We start from the raw sequence: 23,181 nt of genomic DNA on the forward strand, positions 1-23,181 counted from the left end.
ACAGGGACAAAGGCCTGCGGGACAAAGGCCTGCGGGACTATGTCCTGCGGGACAAAGGCCTGCGGGACAAAGGCCTGCGGGACAAAGGCCTGCGGGACAAAGGCCTGCGGGACTAAGGCCTGCGGGACTAAGGCCTCCGGGACAAAGGCCTGCGGGACTAAGGCCTCCGGGACAGAGGCCTGCGGGACTAAGGCCTGCGGGACTAAGGCCTGCGGGACTAAGGCCTGCGGGACAAAGCCCTGCGGGGCTAAGGCCTGCGGGACTAAGGCCTGCGGGACAAAGGCCTGCGGGACTAAGGCCTCCGGGACTAAGGCCTCCGGGACTAAGGCCTCCGGGACAAAGGCCTGCGGGACTATACTCCGTTTCATACATAGCTGTCAACGCAGCCAAGGCTACGGCGCGTGTTCGCGCTCCTCGTCCGCATCGTAATGTAGTGCGTCGAAAGTGACAAGAGTAATGAACTCAATATTAAAGTTATTTTTGGTTAATATTGCAGCACAATAATATTGGTGTTTTATTTTCCAAAAAGATTGCTTTTTCTTTAATGTTCTTCAAAACAGAGTGCCTTAGTTTTCTGGGTTTTTTTCGGCTCCTCCTGTATCAGGTTTTCGCAGCTAGGCCGGCCGGTGATGTCTTCCGCGTTCGTCTTTCGGTTTCCGAGTATGGAGAAAATGGCAACGCTATCGCCTACTCGCTTGTTTTCTTCGCCCACTGCGGCTTCAAAAACATCTCCTGCTCGCCTGTTCTCCAAGCTGAAGTCTCCGAAATTTTCGAAAGACTCCAAGCAGGTTATTGTCAACGTTTACTCTAGCGTAAGGAAGGGCTTCCCGGAGAAGACTGTGCGCGAAGTTCTCGAAACTGTGGGCGAGATGACCGGGGTGAGCCCTCGGACAGTTGCGAGGTTCAAGAAGGAAGGTCTCGCTACTGGAATAAGATCACCGCCAAAACGACCTAGCCAGGTGACCATATCTAGCTCTCGCAGTGTTAAATATGACAGCTTTGCAGTCAACGCCATCCGACTCAAGTTACATCGTATGTATGCCGAACGCGAAATACCTACTTTGGACAGAATCCTGGATGAAGTGAACGAAGATGCCGATTTGCCGGACATGAGTAAGGCTACCTTGTGGAGGCTACTAAAAGATATCGGTTTTAAGTTCGAAAAACGAAAGCGAAGTCTTGCACTCATCGAGCGATCTGACATCGTAGCCTGGCGCCAATACACTACACTGCCTTTTCCCTTCGAGACAAGTAAACAGCGCTGTGTTTTTCAAAATAGGTATTAGAGTTTGATAGTTTCGAGTTTCTACCTAATGAATCTTTTAAGAAAAATAAAAAAATAATAATAAACAAACCACCCGAGCCGGGAGTCGAACCTAGGCCCTTTGTAAAATGAACAGAAAGGCGCGGGCTTCGTACCACTCAGCCACGACGCGAGGCGGACGGATACATTTTGCTTGTTTTTTGCAGCGGACTACTTTCGTACCTTTGGCAGCGTTGACAGCTGGAGTATAAGGCCTGCGGGACTAAGGCCTCCGGGACAAAGGCCTCCGGGACAAAGGCCTGCGGGACAAAGGCCTGCGGGACTAAGGCCTGCGGGACTAAGGCCTGCGGGACTAAGGCCTGCGGGACTAAGGCCTGCGGGACAAAGGCCTGCGGGGCTAAGGCCTGCGGGTCTAAGGCCTGCGGGACTAAGGCCTGCGGGACTAAGGTTCCAATTAACCCTATACTGCTCCAGCTGCGGACGCCTTGTCCCTTATTCGTACATGGCACGAAATTTCCCTCTTTATGCATGGCTGTTTTGTTTTTAAGATATTTAACGCAGAAATATGCGCTACAGGAGACATAAATGTATCGGAGTAGCTGACTGCTTGTCATAGCAGCCCATCTATACTAATTACGTATCGCTATCTTTTCTTTACCTTCTCTCATTCTTTCGTTTTCTCACTGTTTAGTTCGTCCGTTCAAATGTACGACGTACTTACAATCCACGCTCCGTCGTAGGGAATGACTTCGTGAAAACGACGAAACTGCTTGGTCCAGTAGTCGCCAGCCGCAGGGTGGGAGAAATCCGGAAACACGCTGATGTTGTCGTTCCACACCTGTGTACCGCGTAAATAAAAGCAAAAAAAAGGTCGTCAGCGGCACCAGAACATATCTCGGAAGGTGTTCGACTTGCCTTTCCATGCTTTACGCCGCCGCTGGCATTTTTGACGAAAATGTCCATTTCGACTCCGTCCTCGTAGGGCGGGTACGTTCCAGGCTCCTCCGAACCGCTCACGGCTGGATCCTGACACACCGCGAGGGCCGTCAGGCTCAAGTTAGCAGCGCACGACACAACAAGCAAGCTCAAGTTAGTTTCCGCCGCTGTCGTTTCTATTTTATACGTTTTTGGAAGAGCGCGAAATGATTCTGCGCACCCTTTGGTGTAGATAGTTTCTGGGCGGCACTGAGAAGTTTTGTCCCACTGTGGTTCAAGAACCGTCCGCCAGGAGCGCTATTCGGCTCAGCTGTTCTTTGTTTTGTTTTTCTACAGAAAGTTAGCCCTTTTAGGTGGTGGGTGGAGGCGGTGTTAATGTACAGGTGGGATTAGCCCTACAATGGCCTGTCTGCAATTGCTGCGCCTCCAATTGCTGCAGTTGCCTCCATCGTTGCTCCATAAGGCCAATGTCCACTAAAAGTTCCAGTGTTTTCGTAACAGATCGCCGCTTACTTCGGGAGCCCTCATGGAAAACGATGCTAGAGATGTCGTCCAATGAAACGTTCATTCTCAGCTTTACTTGGCCTGTAAATCAGGAGTACCATTTAAGAATTTCGTAAAGCGTTGCACAGTGCAAGTGTCAGCAAAGCTTTGGTCGAGCAAGAAGCATCTGTATTGCACAAAACAATACAGCTAATTCGAATCAAGCTTGAAATCTACTTCTTTTCAGATTTTTTACTTGCGAGTTCCTCATGCAGTTCATTTCGGCTCTCGGCTGCCTCCTTCCATAAAATATACAAGTGACGAGTATTTCAGAAGGCTGTTTAGGAATTCAGCATAAGCAGAGGCAAGAGACAGAAAGGGCAGAGTGAAGTACTCTAAGGACCTATGTATTTTATTCGCTGTGCTTACGCTCATTTCCCCCGACGTCTGGGCTATTTAACATGCCAAGCTGGCAATTTTGCAGCGAATAATGGCCAACCCTGTTGCATCTATCCCATGTCTCCTGAGTTAGTCCTCATGTCCTATCTTATGACGAGCACTATACATGGCAAATAGTGAGCAAGCTTGTCAAACAGAGAACTTTGCACTTTTCTGTTTCTCCCGAATATTTCCAACCATTAGATGCAGCGACCGGCTCGCTTTGCAAAAATGCAAATGGCTGCGCCTGTTGCAAGACATTATAGCTATGAACCCACACATCCCTACACGCAAAACAGCTAGCTAGTAATTCCTATTCCTGACTACAGCTGTCTACGAAATGCACAATCACAATATTCGAAGTGCCGGCCATAACCGAGCCTCTCCTATACGAGAACAACTTTGTGAGCTATTACATGGAAAAGAGCCCGCTGAACTAGAAATCAGAATGTTTTCTTCGTAAGCTATGCCTGTAATGAATCATTACCAGCAATTCAAGACACCGCCTAGCCCGTACCGCTAAGCCTAGCGGCCTATAGCGTTTCAGTGGCAGCCACTAGATCATCATCTTCCTCTGTTACGTCACAGACGATGTCAGTGCGCTATTTTTGAATATTCAAATCCACGCGCTACGTGGTGGCAGTCAAGAGAAGTAGAAGCGCTTGCGCCGAATTCCTGGTAGCGAGTCGTGTGGACACAGCTCGCACTCACAAAGATGAGCATGTAGCGGCGGCCTCCAGCGTGAACCTCGCTCACAAATTCCGGCAGTCCGGCAAACGTGTCCTTGTCGTACGTGAATCCGTTGTTACGTTCCATGGAGTCGATGTCGTTCCACTGAGCATCCTGCAGTACACAAGAGTGCCAGATAAAGAGTAATTCTTTACGCGACAATGCTCACAGCGGCATGTTTTGCGAAAACTTCTGTATGACTGGGGAAAAAAGTGCAGACTTGTCAACAACAAAGTTCATAGAAGATCATAGCGATTTATGTGAAAGAGTATGCGTTATCATTAGTGCTCCCCACTGACGGTGGCGGGTAGCGTGATCCAGTCCATCAATCACCATGTGACATGCCGAACACCCTCTCCACAAGCCAAATCCCAACACAGCAATCACAGTGTTCCACGCCGTACCCCCTCGCCACTCCCTCTACCGATAGCTGTTACCCTCCCTCCTCCCGTAGTCTCCCGCCAACTCACCCTCTCTTCACTTTCCTCCTGCCCGCTTCCTCTCTCCTTCCTCCCCCTTTCACACTTTTCCTTCCTCCAGTCTGCCTCTCCCCATCCGAGGCTTTACACTCCGGACACCAACGGCCGACAGCTTTTTCGCTAATGGGGATTCTACTGTTAACGCACTAAACAAGAGTCACATCAATAAAGAGTGGGTGGTCACTTACAAATAAAATTCCGGCCTTTATATTGTTCTCCATGACCTCGCGCGTTTTGTTGAGGCTTCCGTAGCCGTAACGGCAGAGGTGGAAACCGAGACTCCAGTAGGGCGGCATGGCGGGAAAGCCTACCACCCTCTGATACTGCTGCACCACTTGAGCCGGCGACGGACCCACGAAGACGAACAGGTCCAGGATGCCACCCAGGGCGCGGAAGGTGGCAGCGGGAGTCGGTTGCAGCAGGACTTCTGCGTGTGGCACGAGGCAAGCGCATGCGTCCTTATCCACCATGGACTTCGCAACCTCCATTGGTTTCTTTCGTCCTCCTTCTTGAGCAGACCAGCAGGTCTGATTACTATAGCTGAAATTTACTTCGCCTCCTCCTGGCTTTTAATGCATTCTTCGCCCCTACCTCGTACTGCCCACGTTCACGCTAAGGTTCGAAGCTCCATCCCATTGATTCGTGCCTGGTAAGGAGCCTCGACGCCAGCGTGGCTTTAAATTCAATAAGACTTCCACGTCTGTCAGTAGTAGGCCTCGAACGTGTGAAATTACTGCTTTCCGCTAAGATATTTTGCCTGCTGCATGGTTGAGCTCCCCGACCAGAATGCCACGCCCACCACAGTGGCTCAGTGGTTTAAGGGGGGAGGGGGATACGTAGGGGACAGGAAGCTGTCTGGCTTTTTCCGCAGCCGTCATCGTCGCTTCTGCACAGGCGGCTGCGGCGCCGTCTATTTCCATTTATTTCGCCCACCTCCGGATACTTTCACGTCCGTTCATACGATGCAGTGATAGCGGCAGTGATAGGCGGTTTAAGGCCAATGTACAAGACGGTAGACATTCTTTTCCTTCGTTTACACTCACAACATGCGGCTGCCGAGCCTGCGGTGGCGGGTCTAATCTGTGCAGCGGCGGGCGCGTTTGAGTGGATGCGAAGCGCCCAAGGCGCCCGCGTGCCATGGTATTCTGGAGCTCTCCCCTACGGTGCTTCTTACTCTCTCTCCTCTCACATCCCTACCTTCATCTCTTCGTTCACGAACCCACCTCGGTAGCTCAGTGGTTTGTGCACTCGGCTAACGACTCGGAGGACTCAGGTTCAATCCTATGGTCACAGCTCCTGCGTTTCGATAGAGGCGAAATGCAATGGGCACCCGTGTGCTGTATGGTGTCAGTGCACTTTAAAGAGCAACAGATGGTTTAAAATTATCCGGAGCCCTCCACTAAAGACCTCTTCTTTCGCTCCTTTCTCACCTCCTCCCTTACGGCGCGGTTGAGGCGCCCACCGAGAAGCGAGACCTCTACCGTGCCCTTACTGCAATTTTCTGAAAACTACTTTTCTTCGCCCACGGTGTGCTTCTGGTGTCCACTGAGAAGTTTAGGTTTAATAGGGTTAGGTTCATCCCAAAGCGACTCAGGCTATCAGGGACGACGTAGTGAAGGGCTCCGGAGATTTCGACCACCTGGAATTCTTTAACGTGCACTGACATCGCACAGTACACGGACCTCTAGAATTTCGCCTCCATCAAAATTCGGCTGCCGCGGCCAGGATCGAACCCGGGTCTTTCGGGTCGGCAGCCGAGCGCCGTAACCGCTGAGCCACCGCGGCGGGGCACCGCTGAGAAGTATGACTGTTACTGCGCGTTTTTCTATCCTCAAAACCAATTTTCGTTCTCAACTGCTCAGCATTCTGAGAAGCCTGATCTTAAGCTTGCAAGAAGCGAACAATTGTTGTCTTTGCCGCAACATCGGACGGGACGCGCGGTCGTAAGACGCCGTCAAGCGCTTCGAAGCCCTTCTCGAATGTACTGTGCGCGCTCGGCAGGCAATAGAAACATTGTTGCTAGCAATGACGCGATACCAGTGCGTCTTCTTGTGGTTGGTCTCCTGGACCATACCTATGAAGGAAGCGATTAAACAAGGAACAAAATGAGGCAGAGATATTTCCAAAACTCAGGTACTGTTTAGGTTTGCTTTCGATGAGTATCTTTAATTGCTCAGCATGGCGCCATCATTGTCGTCGTCATCAGCCTCACTACGCCCACCGCAGGGCAAAGGCCTCGTCTATATCTCTCCACTTAGTCCGATGTAGTGCTAGCTGAGGCCACCTTACACCCGCAAACTTCCTAATGTACGCTTAAGGATTGCGCAAGCGTACTCAATTATTCTTTCTTGCGCTTTTTGACAACATTGAGCAATATGCCTCCACTCTGCCTTTCTGCATCAATAGGCTTAAACAGAACGAACTGTTCAATTTTTTTCTCCCTTTTTTCAGACGCAAATCTCCTCTCTATTAGACACGTGATTAATACCATCATATTCAAGAGGCGGTTTATGCCCAATGTAGTAGTACTTTACTTTGTGTTTGAAAACAAACTGCATAAAAACTCGAATTTACAACTGTTCAGACCTTCGTGGCTTAACCCTTTAAAGTTGCTACTATACTGCAACCTTGAAGGGTAGCGAGCTCCGCTACCCTTAAAAGGTAGCGAAGGAAGTTGGGAAAGAAGAAAAGCCAGTGAAAGAGCAGTGAGGAGTTGGAAAGGAAAAAAACTCGAACGGGCAAAGAACTGCACAGCACGAAACACGAAGCAGCGTGGCAAGAGCGGCAGCCATAGAAAATTTGGAGTCTTGCTTGGAAGTTAAAGGATTACTAACCACAGTGGTTCAATGGACGTGTCGTTAGGCTGCCGACCAGAGTTCACGAGTTGGACAAAACTCTGACGGGCTTTGATGGCGCGCTGTTGTAGCAAGGCGAGCTAATGAGGGCCTTTTTTTTTCAGAATTTCGGGATAAAAATGCTCCACACTGCCTCAGACACACGTCACAGCTATTCAGCGAGTTTCTTACCGACATAGTTGGTGTTGTGAAGAAACACACCATGGCTTGTGCCTCCGCGTTCGACAACCAAATAGAAAGGATGTGAGCCGTACAAGTTCTTGCCGACCTGCATCGAGAACAGAAGTGGCCCTCTGTAGTGGCTTCGTGCGCTGAGCGTACAAAATGAACTGCAAGACACATACAACTATCACAACGCAGACCATCGCAATACGGCAGTTACAGCTGACAGCGCAACCTCATGCCAGTGCGTAGTATCCGTGTCCTGACTGTGGGATCACTTGTGCCCCTGATTTCCTCCGCTCACCGTGACCGCCCTGTCCCTGTTGAAGAGCAGCTGACTGGTCCAGTTGAGGCTCCTACGAAGGGGGCCCCAGTGCTGGCCCAGGCCGTACAGCACCTCCGAAGGCAGCAGCGTCGACAGCTGCAGGAAGCGGTCCGTGAACACCAGCCGTGAGAGATCCGTGTCGAAACTGCAGCCAAGAAAGAGATCGAGCTATCGGTGGGAAAAAAACAAGCACTGTCGCCTTCGCACTGCAAGTACTGTCACATTTGCTTAACGCTCAATTTACTTGGGGCCCTTAGCTTCCAGACAGCAGTACGGACGGATCGCACAATAAAACTCTCTGCGGGACTAGTTGGTGATGCATAGTTGCTAGAATAGGTTTGTTTTGGTTTATTTGAGGTTAACGTCCCAAAGCGACTCAGGCTATGAGAGACGCCGTAGTGAAGAGCTCTGGAAATTTCGACCACCTGGGGTTCTTTAACGTGCACTGACATCGCACAGTACACGGGCGTCTAGAACTTCGCCTCCATCGAAATTCAGTCGCCGCGGCCGGGATCGAACCCGCGTCTTTCGGATCAGTAGCCGAGTGCCGTAACCACTGGGCCACCGCGGCGGGGCGATAGTTGCTAGAATAGTAATTCGGCGCTGCTATTTCGGACTAGCACACAGACAGACGAGACAGGACGGGCGTTGTCTGTGTGCTCGTCTGCAATAAATAGCGCTGAGTTGCTATTCTAGAAACCAACACAGTCCGACGGACAGGAAAGAAGCAACTAGACAATATGAGGCAAAGCCAGGACTGAGTGCGACAGCACTATCTGAGAAGAGTATTTTTAAAACTGCAAATTTGTATAGGGGGTTGTGCGGAGCTGATACCAATTTACACAGAACCTCCAAGCTCTACAGACTGCAACTTTAACGGCGCAAGGTCGTACTTGACTTGCTCCATGAGCACCGTCACCGGAAGTCAACGATGGGTTCAATTTACTTCCCTCCAAACTTCTCTTTTATTTTAAATAAAAAGAGGGCTATATTTCGCGACCTGTGCTTTATTTTGCTGGGTGACTACTGGCTTTCAGTAGTATGACGCACCTAATTTTATTTCTCTTTTCAGAAGTCCTCAACACGCTTCGCCTGTGGCCAGAATAATCGCAGAGCTGGCTGTTACAGTTATGCTTCAAACGTTGTATGCTTCGTACGATCTAATCGACAGCTAACGTAACAGGACCCTTTCGCATCACAAAGTGGCTCTTCGGCAGTCACTTGCAGCGCCAAAAGGACATCTTTAAAAGTGGCTGTAGGATTTTCCAGATCCTTGCGCAAATCAGACTTTAATTGTCCAACATCAAAAAAGCGTACGTGCTCCCTCAAACCAGTCAGCGAGCACAAAAGCAACCGGTCAGTAGTAATAAAGGACGGTCAAAAAGTGACACACAGTCCACTGTAGTTCGCTAATGGTAAGCACTAGAAAAATGAAATTTTGTAGTTATAAGCGTTGGTCTTTTACCACCTAACCGAAGCCTAATTTTTGTTCCTGATACATTAGATAAGCGCTATGAGCGATAAATGTGAAGCCCTACCCTACCCTACCAACATGCAGTGATCGAGTTCCTCTACAAATCCGGGCATAGTCCAGCAGCACCAATTCACAGTAAACTACTTCCAGTCTGTAGGGATACCACAATGAATCTAAATGTCGTGTTCGCGCTTCCGAGGTTTCGGCGTGGTGGTTGCAGCATCCAGGATCAGCCACGTTTAGGTAGACCGTAAACCACCACAACCAATGAAAACGCATCAGTCATTGATGTACTAATTCAAAATGACAGATGCTTCATCCCAGCGAGATCACGAAGCAAACAGGTATACAAAAAATATATCTGATCACGCTAATCGAACGACTCGGCTACATAAAAATTCGTGCTCGGTGGTTTCCGCGGATCTTGACAAGGAAGATGATGAAAATAAGGAATATGACATGCGTGATCATCTTTTACTAAGTTTCTCTGGGGTTTGTTCATAAGCAATACATTAATGGAGTCATCAGGCGTGATGAAACATGTCTGCTTCATCTAGATCTTGAGAGCAACAAAAGTCGATGGAATGGGGCATTCAGGATCTGCGTTTCGAAAGAAGCCGCGACTTGCCTGGTAGCGCAAAGAATTGATGCGATATTTTTGGGCGATCACAGGGAGGTGATTGTCATAGACTTTATCGAACGTGGAACGACCATTACTAAAGAATAATATTGTTCGTTCGTGGACAAGCTGCGGCGTATCTTAGAGTTACACGCAAACGAAATCAAGCTGCAACGCGATAACGCAACACCGCATGCTGCACACATGACAGTTTCGAAGATTGTCCAGCTGGGATAGACAGCGGTGCCACGACCCCGATACAGTCCTGGCCTGACGCCGTCAGATTTCTCTCTGTTTTGACGATTGAAGGCTCATATTCGTGGGAAACAGTTTCGAGATGTCAACGACCTCACTGCGTGCGTGAAAAAGCGACGTAATGACCAACCACCCTCAACCGTTCCTAGCGCCGAGCTCACAGGGGACTGAGCGCTCGTCGGGATATGAATGCCAGTCGTTCTCGAGTGAGCTTACTTAAAGACAGCAGCGACGTTTTCACATAAAAAATTGGAGAGGACACTTCAGCTCCGCCTTAGGGGTATGACGCGATAGTGTATAGCGGGTTAGGCTTTCTCTTCTGATTAGTTTGACACCTTTGAACGCATTTTCAATTAATTAATAGACCAGTTCAATGAATTAATTCATCAATTAATTCATTGACCCGCGTCTTTCGGACAGCAGCCGAGCGCCATAATCACTAAGCCAACTTCGATGGGTTCCCGGTGTTACGGGGATATGAACCCGGAAGTTCACCTACGTGGCGGTTACCATTCCTTTGGTCTCTCTTATCTGTGGTGTCGTGTATCTCTGCTTGTCTGTAGGCTCAAGTCCGTATTGACATCCGCGTGCCGTCCTTCATTGTTAGCAGATAAATAGGGCAAAAACCAAAAAGCACTTACATCCTCGTCTGAGCAGGATCGCTGCGACGCACCCTCAATGCCCCGCTGCTGTCGACGTCGACAGAGTAGTCGCGCACGCCGGCGAAGGTACGAAATGGGATGCGCGGGACCGGAGGAACGAAGCGCTCCTTTGAGGCGTCTGTTATCTGCAAGACACCACGCGTTTGTGCCTATACTATGCTAGGGTTAACTGAATATTGTCGCTATATGGAAGAATGACGACAGTGATGGTAAAAAACGACACAAGTTCAACATCGTGGACTGGAGTATAAAGTTGAGTTAATAGTGTCCTAAGGAAATGAAGAGGAGAAAATGCACTTTGGCACGACATGTGAGGTGGAGAATGTCCAGTTATATCGTCTATGAAAGCTTAACTCTACTCTCTTCAGCTTGTCACCTAGCGCATTTGGTCAATACACTTGCAAACTGTCGACGAAATCCTGTTTGTATGCTCCAGGACCACTTTAATTCTAAATGAAAACGCTATTTAAAGCTTCTACATCATGTAATGCCACTTTCTGTTTGCCTCAATATGCCCTCAGTAGCCGAAGCACCAAAAAACCTAAGTACTACTGATATGCAAATAGTACTGCTTCTATACGACCATTACTGCTAAAGTACGAAATATCGTACAGAATAGCGTGCTCACAAACTTACCCTGATTCTCACGGTGTCCCTGTCATAGTAGATGACCTCCACGTCCACTCTTTCGATGTCCGCGTCCACACCCGATGGCGTTCGGCGCTCGAGGCGCAGCCTGATTCGGTCGTTCTCCGTCGCCTTGTCGACCACGGCGTAGCCATCGTGGTCCCGCGCAAAGTAACAGCGAGGCACGCGGCTACTGGCGTCGAGGCCGTCTTCCGTCCCTGAAGGAGACCAGCAGCAGCCTCGAGCCAGGCACGCTTCTTGGGACGCGCCCTGTTCCGGGTGGCAGTCGAAGCGCTCGGCGACGCTCTTCAACAAGCATCTGTCCAAAGATGCTGAAAGCAATGAGAGACCGGTCTCTTTGTAACGACAGCCCAAAATGGTGTGCACTAGAGCCCATCGGCGCCTAGCCGACTTTGAGGAACTCTGCAGTGAGTTCATATTTAGGTGCGTGTTGTAGGCTATTACCCTAACCGGCCATTCAGCTCAGCTCCAGAACTAGCGTTTCTTCAGAGAACTTACGAATACAGTAAAGCCTGGCGACTCCATCAGCCACTCATGTAAACTGCAGCGGTTAGAAAAAAAAAATTAAGCAGATACTGTCATTACGGACGCGCTACTTTAACCGAAAGTCGGTGTTAGCAACTGTTCTACATGACGAACCCAAACTGAGCAAAATGTGTATTATGCGCATCCGTAAAAAATAAAATGTGAGAGCATTTAGGTTGCCTGTTATCGGGTGTAGAGGGAGTGTCTAACGTTCTTCTTTCGATTTTCCCGCCAAAACTCTGATTGGAACCGGTTCCATTGCCCTCATAGGGTATGCATAAGTCGTCACCTTCTAGAATTCGTGTACTTTTCATTGAACTACCATATGAGATTATATAAATCCGACCTGATAATTCACATTTTTCACACTAATTCACATTTTTCACACACGTAATCCACCCACTAATCTTTAACACTATCTTAATCTCCCCCAGTAATCCACCTTAATCCATCCAAATGGAGTTGATAACGTCAAGACCCTCTCAATCGTCTTCATAGATGGTGGGGAGTCTGCATATCACTACTGGTGCAGTGCTTCAACGTTTAATAGCGTCCTCGATCACCTCGCACCGGGTGCGCCCCGAAACCAGCGCGGTTCCCTGCGCACCGCGGCGGCGGCGCACCGGCGAGGGTCAACATCGAGGACAAGCTGCACCCCGTGCATGCAGCGCCGCCTTTAGGGTGCCTTTCTTCTGGCGCGTGCATTTGATTGTAAACCACGTAACACCGGTCACACGCTCCTGCTCACCCGAAAATGCTTTCGGAACTGCAAATAAATCACACATTTCACATGTCAAAGGCCATGCACACTCCAGCTATATATGCCAAGAAGTGCAGTGAAAACAGACGCTCACTCCGGTATCGGCGAGGCGCCTGACGACCCGATAAACGAATTTTCGGTCGTTCATCGCCGTGTTTAGGCTATCAAGTCGATCATCATGTCATCTTCGCTATCAGACGAACTTGACAGCTGTTCATCAATAGCGGCAACCATCCGTATTCTCTGCTCCATCGCGTGAGTCTGTGCGCAGACACGAGCAGAATAGTATGGGTAAAGTATGGGCCACCGCGCACGGCTAAAGGCGGCTTGTCCGCAGCACGCGTCCCGCAATGCCTGCCGGGATTGCACCCTTGCGAACCGCCGATTTTCCGGGTGCGAGTCGGGGCAACGAAAAACTGACCCGGTAGGGTGCGCTTCCGGTGATCGAGGACTGCGGGTGCGCACCAAGTGCCCCGGTGCGCACCGGTGCGGGCGATCGAGGATGCTATAAGCGATGCGCCACAGTGCCCCGGCACGTGGCTGTCACAAACAGAGCCACCGGTGGGGCCTGTGTAACCCAGGTTGCTCATGCGCAGCACATTAGTGGCCAGATGGCAACTGCATTGAATTTGGCAACGGTGAGTAGTTTCCTTACAATCCGGTGGGCCACCTGCGACAATTGGCAGGTTTTGATGACATCACAAGGTGACGACCTCTCTCGACCATTCAGGGACTTTCGGGAGAGATAAGCCGGATTTTTTTTTTTTTTTAACTACAGCCTAAATGTTATCGAGGGGTGTGCCTGAGGGTGGCCTTCGTTCTCTTGTACTGAATTTCCACTCCTCATCGCTGTACTGTAAGGCGGCAGAGTCAACCTAACTAAAGCCTACTGCGGTCCGCGCCTGGCATGCTTTGCTGCCGAAGACGCTGCGTATACGAACCACACCATAAATTTAATGAGAGATTATTTTATTTATAGTGTACCGGTACCAGGATCCTATATATCTGATAGGAAGAGGCTGCTTCCAAAACACCTTCCACTGTGGCTTGATGCAAAGCAGGTTAGCCCTAGGAAGGCCTAGCGAGCGGTGCTATGCTTTCTCGCTAGAGGGCGGGACGTCGCGGCACCACTAGCGTGGGTGCACTGTACCCTTTCTTCTAGGTTACAGGCAAATTTAAGTATTGGCATTTTTTACAGATCAGATAATCAATTTTCAAACAGCGCTTAGATTAAAATACAGCAAGCAAAGCGCACAGAGTATTTTTCGCTTATTTCAGACGCTAAATTTCAACGACCGTCCCTCGTACAACGAAAAGCGCGCTTGACTTAGAGAAAGGGCCTATAGCAGTTGGTGCATGAGCTGGAGGATGGTCAATCCGCGTGCGCAGCGTGCAGTTTGCTGCTTTGGTGGCTTCCGGACTGCGGGAGGACTGCGGAAAGTAGGACTGCGGGAGGAGTGCGGGAGGAATGCGGAAGTAGAACTGCGGGAGGAGTGCGGGAGGAATGCGGAAAGTAGGACTGCGGGAGGAGTGCGGAAAGTAGGACTGCGGGAGGCATGACGCGAAGCAGCTTTTTCACATCGCGAACCTCGTGATGAGCTTCCTGTTTTCGCCAAGCCGCTTCACTGCGGAGAACGCGGACTATGACTGGTCACTGAAGTCATACAGTTACTTTGAATGCACATACGATGTCTCTGTTCTCTGAAACTTTGTCGAGCGCGCGGCGAACTTTAACGCTCCATTCTGCTTGATGAAATAGATTTGTGCGGCGGGAGTTGAGGTCTCGCTTCATCGGTAATATCTGCAAGAATGCTCGTTTTGTTCTCTTGGCTTTGGGACAGCTGCCCAAGCCCATATATAGACGCTTTCCTCGAACTTCCAAAGAAATTGACGTGTACACAGCAGAGCTAAATATTTATATATTCGCATTTAAGTGCACGCCTGATTCTGCTCGATCGGAGTTTCTGTTGGTGTAGTATTCGCTGTTTTGACCACATTCTGCTCCTCCTGAAATCGTAAAATTCAGGTAATCTGGGAAACAAAACAACACTGCGTGACTTAGCCGAGACCCTAGCGATCTTCAGTGGCGTTCTGGGACCGCTCACGAAAGTGAAAAGTGAGAAAAATCTACACGTCATACGTACTACCACCAGAGTACTGCTTCACACGCCGCTCTCAGTGGCTCGCTATGAACAGTGAAGGCCACTGACAGCAGCTGTTTTGTGTTGTTGTTTTTTCGCGCGCGAACAGATGCTCGAGACGTAGTGCGAGTGACTGGCATCTGAAAGGCCCTGTGCATTAAACTTACGATCACACGCATACAAAATATCGAGTCTAAACTTTTCGTAATGGGAGCCCGACAGAACGCGAACTAGTTGCAGGCGTTGATTTTTGCAATGTTCGCCGCGCGGCTGAAGAGCAACCACGGAGATTAAGAGACGGAAAGCGTCATATTTCGACGAAAAAAGGCAATACTAGATGCGCGGCCGATCCGTTGACAAACTTGTCCCGCTCCACGAACGCTGGCCATCGCTTTCGCACTATTGTGATCGCGATAAACTTGTGAAAACTTGTGCCTTTCTTCAGCCTTGCGGCTCGACCAGCCACACCACTACTCGTCGGGATACCACGAATTACGTTCAAAAACACGCGAGCGTGGTGTACCCAAGGCGCACGGTACCGCCTGTGGCCTACACAGCGAAAGCCACTGCTGACGCCAGCGTCGCTGCATATCTGTGACGTCACGGCCAGACGATTGTCTATACAAAAGATTGGGTGAAAGACCCATTTCGCAAGCAATTCAACCCCGATAGGCCGAGGCGGATGCTCCAGCCGCTCGGCCACACCGGCGGCCCACACCCAGTCTTTTGTATAGACAATCGTCTGGCCGTGACGTCACAGATATGCAGCGACGCTGGCGTCAGCAGTGGCTTTCGCTGTGTACACTGAATTACACAGGTGGAGAACTAGCAATATTCTACGCATGCACACGGTTGTCTTTGAGAGGGCGTCTGTACACGTCATAGCTCGTGTGATCGAGCTTATGTAGCTGGAACGCATTGATTGCACATGGCGGCGGCCGATGTAGATTAATGAAAGCCTTTTTTTGTGGCCTGAATACATGATTGATCGACGCCAGCGTATGCCGACTAAAAAATTACAGGATTTCGCTTAAGTCAAGACTGTTTAAGCGCGGAAGTGTGAGAGCCTTTCCCTTTCCACTCTTTTTCCCTCCCTTTCCATGTTCCACGACCTTTGCGGGACTCGAACCCACGACCTTTTAATTATAGCTATGATCATCATTACTATTATCACCACTAAACGTGACCACTATCATCATCACTATCACCGACTGTCACTACTGATATCGTCATCATCACTAACAACATCGCTCTCATCAACAATCACTAACGCTATCAGAATTTGTGAACGAGGACCCCAGAGACGTCACAGGGGACCAACTTCCGGCGACACATTTTGCGGACACTTCCGGCGTCAGTATAGCCATCTAATGTTTTCGCATTAAAAACAAAAACTACAGAGAATGTTTACTACATTCGAATCGGAGCGAAAGCAGGGATTTGTGCTACGTAGAAGACGACGGTGAGCAGGCAGTGCCGCGGGACGGAGCAGACGGAAGTTGATGAAGACGACGCTCTCCAATATACAGCGCGAGAGTGTGGTGCAGTTTAACAGGAGGCTATGGCCTAGTTGTCTCGCTAAGCGGCCCTTAAAGGAGATCTGTTCGCGCAGCCACGGGTTCGACTCCCAGTCATGGATATTGATTCAGTTTCTTTTTCATGGTTTGACCTCTAACTCAGCTGAAGGTCAAATTTGCACGGTCCGCGATTGAAGCCCGAGGTTCCGTAGTGAAGCTTTCGCTTCAAAAATTGCTTCATCTATTTCTTCACACAGCGGAGTAGTGTCGATGCGTTTACGTCCGGCCGGCTTGCGACCGGAGCGTTGACAAAAACGGAAAAGCTTCTACTGCATACCAAAATTTGAAAAGATAACCGTAAATTGTTGTAAAAATTTAAAGAAAACAAAAACTGTGCACAGGTCGGCGCGCTTTTACATACCTCGCATTACCGATGGCGTTTATTGAAACGTTCGCCCACTGTAAAAAAAAATAATAATAAAATAAACGCGAAGCTGAAATGTACCTTGTTCTTGCACGTCTCGTATAGTATACCCTCGCTGAGTGCATAGTAGCACACGACAGAGCGACGGCACTTCACCCTTTATACGAAGCGCAGCCTTCTTTTGCACGTGTTTACCCAACGTTTGGCAAAGCTTTCGTTTTTTCGACGGATTCAGCATGGCGGGTGTTATTACGCCACTCGCAAGACATGGCGGTGTGCATTCCGCATTCTGTCTATTGACGTTGGCAAGGAAGCGCCGGCCTCTATCTTGCCTTCGCGAGGAGTGACGTCATGCCCCCCCCCCCCCCCCCCCCCCCCCCATGCCCTTAACAACACATAATGGATGTTGTCGCCAGTCGGCTTAAGAGCGCGCCAAATGCGAACTGCCTCAATGAAGCCGCCTTTCTCATAATATCTAACAATTCTAGACAAAATCAGTTTTGAACTGGAAAGCGTTAATGAGAGCAATTTTTTCATCCATTGAAAGAGTTCACTACAACTATCAATATATGCGCAGATCGACCATCGGCAGGTTTGCATTTCTTTTTTTTTTTTTTGGAACTGAAGACGCTTCAGAATTCGAAGAGTTTAAAAGGGCCGAGGGTGTGAAACATGCGGTTAAAGCCTGCGAAATCGTTTTGACCTAGCATTTGAAATGGAGGCGTAATCGCCGAATAAAGAGGCGTCAGCGTTGAGGCTTCACCGCAGTGGCCAGCGACGGGTAGAGGCCCCGATGATGACGTCACGTACGACGGCACTACGTTTTCAGAAAAAGGAACAGTTTCTTCTTGGAAGAAAACCAATGCCACCAAAGGTGAAGCTCGCGAAGCATTGTTTGGTGGCATCGGACAACGCATAGCAGCATGCAGGCGAAGGCAGCGGACATCTGAAGTTACCGCGATAATAACGTCATTACGAGTTTCCTCGCACGTCCCCAGCGCACTGAGGAGAAGTCTAAATATCGTCAGGGCTTTAATCGACGATTACGTCGCCATTTTAAATGATAGTGCAGAAATACTGCTACAAGCTCCGTGAATTCGAATTTTTGAATAACCTCGAATTTTCAGAAAATCATTTCAGTTTCCCTTTATCCTTTTTGTTATCGTCAAAAGCGTTCCCCACTGGTTTTCTATGGTAGTCTTCACTGCTCGATGGGAGTGTTGGAAACAGTATAAAAGAAAGATTTTGCTGCATATTGGAAGAATGAACCATTATGACCTTCAATATTTCTTATATTTCTTATTATTATGACCTTAAATACAACGTACCATTGTGTTTTTCAGGGTCGACCGGACTCCACGGCTCCGACTTCGGTTCTCCCACAGAGGCCGCTGCTCCGCTGAACAAAGCGATGACTCTGTCGACCAAAATGATTGTGATAGAACGGCAAGAGCGTACACCAAGTCACTTGAACCACACACAGTGCACCTGCAGCCGTTAACTTGAGATATCCGTAAGTTTTAAAAAAATAACATCGCCCAGACCGCACCCTCTGCCAAACGGAGACTTTCGTCAGGATGGGCAACAAAATATAAATAACAAAAACAGCGCCCTGCCTGCAACCTCTATGGCGCAAAGCGTAAAATGAGACTACGGTATCGATGAGAAGAGATGGTTCAGTGGCAAAGGACATCGGCCTCTATAGATCAGGCTGACACAGATAAAACTTGCAAGCAGTGTCGCGCGTCGTCGTACAGCAGACTACAGCGCACACACTCAACGCAGGCTAACAATAATTTCTCATCGGTGGATTTAGGCGAACGCATTATTAACGCATTGCTGAACACGTGATCAAACTAACCGCTAAAAAAAGAGTTAGATTCATTCGCAAGTTTTCCTAATTACACACATTGTTAAAAAGTTGCAAGAAACTGCCTTTTAAAAGGAGTGGAGTCTGGCAACGGAGCTCACTCCAGAGAACCTTTTGGCCCCTCTCCCTGCATTTTATCAATACAAAAATGCAAAATAAAACTTGATTTGAATCGAATTTTAAGGCATCCTGCCTGTGACTGTTCTTCTTAGCGCATAAAGGTCATTAAGAAAAAACGCGAGCATTAACTAGGTCACAATTAGAATCGAGTCCTCAATCCCGGCTTACTCGAGCAGCCAACTGACTCAAGTATAAGAAGCAAGCAAAGGCGGAAACAAGCAAGGCAGAATTAAAAATGCCAATTTACCACATAAAAACTACTGACCTGAGTGAGGTCTAGCCATCTGAGCCGTTCTAACTATATTTTGCTTACTTTGTTATTGTTGTTATTACCGTCGAGCACCGACACGCAAAATCATCACTGCGTTAGTCACGACAAAAACGTAAAACTGCATTGTCGAAGCAAAACCGGCATAACTGCGAACGTTGCAAATGCAACGCTGAAAAGAAAAATTCGCCACTTGTAAACGCTTTCAAGACATATCTCACCCGATCCAAAGCGCAGTCCGGAGAGGGGAAAGCATGCCTCACGATCCCTGCAGCGCTCTTGGCGCCGTGGAACAGATCCTCCACCCGTTTGACGCTCACACACAGAGAGACGCCACATCATATAATCACACCGTCGGCGGCGGTGCGTGCGACGACAGCGGCATCTATGCTTAGAGTGGGGCACTTCGGCGTCGAATGACGCAAAGGAGCGCCGCTATCGCGTGGGCAAGACGGCGTCTCTGATGATATTGCGCCTACGTGTCTACTCGACGGCGTATCGAGGGCCTTGCACGGGAAATGATAGAACGCGTCGTGATGATACCACTTGCCTTGTGATACATCGTGTCCTGTCCTCCCGGCCTTTTTACGTGCTGTGCGTGAAAATGTATAATTGTTCCAAATCCAAGAGCGTTGCTGAACTACTTAGATAAATTATTGAAACTGGTTGATTTCAAAGCACGATACAACCCCCTCTTCTGGAAGATGAAATTCGTTCCTGTTATCTTATTTCTTACGAATCAGAGCGTTTATTTTTCAAAAGAAAGGCAGAGCAGTAGTCCTGAGGTGAACTTCTGTGTCCTGCTATATCTAAAGGCTTCAAATAAGCATGTACTATAGCGCTCAGTATGAGCTACACCGCGCGAGCGCGTGGCCGAGCGCTCCACAAGGTTGTACAATGGCGCCGACCGTGCCGTGTTTCCGAGTTACCTGGAGAGAGCGCAGCTGTTCTTGCAAGCACGCATCACCTCCAATTGCTTGCTTTCGCCTTCACCCTCGCTAAGTGTCGTTGTGATATCAGTTTCGGAAATGATAATGGCAGCCGTCGACTGACGGCCAAACTTTGCGCTCGGGCGCGTCTCGATTCACACAATCGGTGATATTTAGTAAGCCACTTTGCGCTTCATCATTTTACTGAACGGGAAATGCTGGACTGAAGCGCCGCAGACTAATATGCGTGCAAGTGGCTGCTCGTAGTGACCAGAATACAGAGCAATACATTCGTCAGCTCGCAGCATGTCCAGGATGCCCGATACTGCTGAAGTGATGTCTAAAGCAATCACACAGCCCCTCTTGCACGAAAGAAGCGCTCATTCCTAGATAAGTTTCACACGCCATGTCTGATCGGTGGCAAAAATGTTGTACCATCTTCTAGTTTCTTCATCTGCGAAAACAAAATGAACGAGAAAAATATAACAGCAATGTGCTTCAGACAAACGAAGTTGAGGGGTTCCAGTGCACTTGCTGGAACAGCCAAACTCTCTCCGGATAATTCGGAAACAGGTCATGATCGGTGCAACTTTGCAGAGCGCTTGGCCACGCGCTCGCGCGGTGTAGCTCATTCTGAGTGCGATAGTAGGAGCATTCCTTCAATCCGCAGTCACATGAAAGGATAAAGTGTTTGAGCCAGTGGGATTACACCTTTCTTTTTTTTTTCAGCGGCCACGAAACGTGGCTTCATCTCGCAAATGGTGTCGTGACCCCAAGTTATCAGTTTATCCAGCCCGTCTGCCCTTGATGCTGGAAAACACTGACGAAACTTTTTATCAAAACAAACGCCAGCCTTTGCGCCCTGCCAGACCACTAACAAGGGACAACAATAGGTGTGACGCCATCCCGCTTCCGTACGAGAGTCCTGACCCACAAACGTATCCCTCACTTCTTACCATTAATTTCTACCTCAGCGATATGTGACCGGTCCCTTCAGTCCAGGTCGATGACGAGACATTGCTCTAAAAAGTTTCTTCTCTTCTTCGTCATCTTTTCTTTCTTCCTCTTCCTTATCTCCTCCTTCTTTTTGTTTCCTTCCTTCTTCTTTTCCTTGTTTTTCTTTCATCTTCTTTTATTCTTTCCTTGGTGTCTTCCTCTTCATCAACTTCTTTCTTGTTTGCTCGTTTCCTACTTCGCGTACTGCCTAGTTCACCTGGATCGCACGGCTGAGACTGGCGCATTCTTGACGCCACCCGTATCAGGACTTATCGCTCTCAGCTCTCACTCGGCTAAATTATCGTCTTCCAAGTGGCCAACTCAAGAGTTTTCGGCAACACGACATACGACACGTAAGGCGACATAGATGCCGATGTCGTTTGCGCAGGTATCTTATCCTGGTCAATGGATGATGATGATGACAAAACTTTATTTTGACAACGGCCAATCAAAAGTCAGATCTCCGAGCGGTGTCAAGTCTTGACATTGAGGATCCGTGAAGTGGCATTTCACAACTTCCAAAACCGGATGCACGGCCCTCTCTTGTGTTTGAGGGTCCGAGGTGTACACCGTATCCTCACAATCTTCTTGGTTAGAGAGCCCCGTGAGAGCTAGGTTCTCAGGGCATTCGTATAATATATGAGCTATATCGGCACTGGGGTGACTACAAAACCTGCATGCTGATACATGCCATTGTATACGAAGAGGTAGCGCACGCATTAGTAGAGGCAGTATTTGGCTGCCTCTCATTCGCGCGCTCGGACCACTTTCGGCTCTGCTTCGGTGGTTCTCCTTCGCATTGTACGTTACGAAATTAAATAATATGATCCAGGGAAAACGATGGATCATTTGTATGGATAGGGTAGAGTATCTCTTTGGAGTTGGCTATATGTTATCTGCTCGTGTTTTGAAAGAGATTTGTCGGGGGTGGTGGGTAGTACATTCTATCATTTCTATAGTGCATCGTTATTTCGCGGTACGTGCGCTATGCGCTCCGTACCCGATCTCAGGATAAGGCAGCCCAGAGCCCGGTTGACGAATCTTCGGGCATAACCGGAAGCTTCCTCATTCCCAGGATGCAAATAATGCGCATGGGCCAATATAATTTACGTTTGGGGTCAAGAATATTTATTTTACTAATAGTGCTGCTAGCTGTGTTATTCAGCCTACCGTCCGCAAAATTTCGAATTGCAGTTTTTGAATCGCTAAAGATATATCTAGACCCGCTGAAAGTGATTGCGAAAGATATAGCCGCTGTCTCCGCACCCTCTGGCCGCCTAATCTTAAAGGTGGCTGCACATAGTCTGCTGCCGATACGAAAGCTTCCCTATCTGTGTGCTCTCCAACATCAACATCGGCAACATCGACTGTCGCTTCTTTCCCTGCATAGCATTTGGCCAGAGCCGCGGTTGTAGCGGCTCGTCTCTCTTTATGATATCCTCAGTGTGTGTTTTTGGGTATGGTTTTGGCTCGGATATGTAGTATATCTTGGACGCGATTCTATGACTCTCCTTTTCCCGTTTATTGTTGTGTCGCCATCCTATATTGAAGGATGTCCCTGCCTGTTTTTGTTTTTGATTAGCATTGTTTCTGTGAGATTGGATGCGCTTCTTTAAGTTAAGAAAGCACGCCAACCACAAGGAAAAGGGAGGAACAAGGCTTCACGCCGCCTGCTTTACGTGGTTCAGTGATTTAGTCGTGCAATGCGCAAGCGGCTCAAGGTGACCAGGAAACGGCGAATGGATCGGCGAGGGGCTCTTGGATCACTAAAATTGTTTGCACCAGAGAATTATCAGGAGATGCAAGCTGAATTTAAAAGGGCCCGGCGTCGAGCTATTGTCAAGCCGTTGCCACTGCCACAGAGAGAGAGAGAGAGAGAGACTCTTTAATGAAGAGCAGAGAATTTAGCCGGCGTTTAAAAATCGCTGGCATGCTACTGTGCGTAGGGAGGGGAATTTGGGAGATAAAGACAGAAGGAGAGCAGAGTGGAAGAGGTAAAAAAAAAACGAAGATAAAATGAGGCCATGAAATGGGTACTAAGGATGCAATGGCGAGAATTGATGTAACCTATGGAGTGATGGAGTGCGTAGTCCGTCAAATGGGCTGACGAAGTTCACTGCATGAAGAATGCATGAAGGTGACGTGCAAGTGAGTTTAAAGCTTATCAAGATGTCCAATGTCTTTTAAATATGTGAATAGAAAAGTCATTGCAAGTCTCGGTTGCCTGCTAAGGGACCTAAAACTTTGTCCATTTTAAGGGGCACTGAGCAGAGCTTCTGCATGCAATGTTCATAGTACGCAC

General features: G+C 48.8%; 1 protein-coding gene across 1 annotated transcript in view; it reads right to left on the bottom strand.

Annotated features, from left to right (window-relative positions):
* LOC149372251 (lysosomal alpha-glucosidase-like) overlaps positions 1-19,333 on the bottom strand; it is a 32,482-nt gene extending 13,149 nt beyond the window's left edge. The window contains exons 1-10 of the mRNA XM_089566667.1: positions 19,176-19,333; positions 18,025-18,113; positions 11,318-11,640; positions 10,661-10,806; positions 7,651-7,816; positions 7,356-7,452; positions 4,518-4,756; positions 3,833-3,964; positions 2,180-2,290; positions 1,986-2,102 (exon numbers count right to left, since the gene is read on the bottom strand). Coding sequence (XP_089422793.1) covers positions 1,986-2,102; positions 2,180-2,290; positions 3,833-3,964; positions 4,518-4,756; positions 7,356-7,452; positions 7,651-7,816; positions 10,661-10,806; positions 11,318-11,640; positions 18,025-18,113; positions 19,176-19,210 — 1,455 coding nt within the window. The 5' untranslated portion in view covers positions 19,211-19,333. The remainder of the gene's footprint in view (positions 1-1,985; positions 2,103-2,179; positions 2,291-3,832; positions 3,965-4,517; positions 4,757-7,355; positions 7,453-7,650; positions 7,817-10,660; positions 10,807-11,317; positions 11,641-18,024; positions 18,114-19,175) is intronic.
* Positions 19,334-23,181: the final 3,848 nt, after the last annotated feature.

The sequence above is a fragment of the Amblyomma mixtum genome, chromosome 1 (assembly GCF_055824585.1).
Source record: "Amblyomma mixtum isolate Tamu chromosome 1, ASM5582458v1, whole genome shotgun sequence".
In the NCBI taxonomy this organism is placed as follows: domain Eukaryota; kingdom Metazoa; phylum Arthropoda; class Arachnida; order Ixodida; family Ixodidae; genus Amblyomma; species Amblyomma mixtum.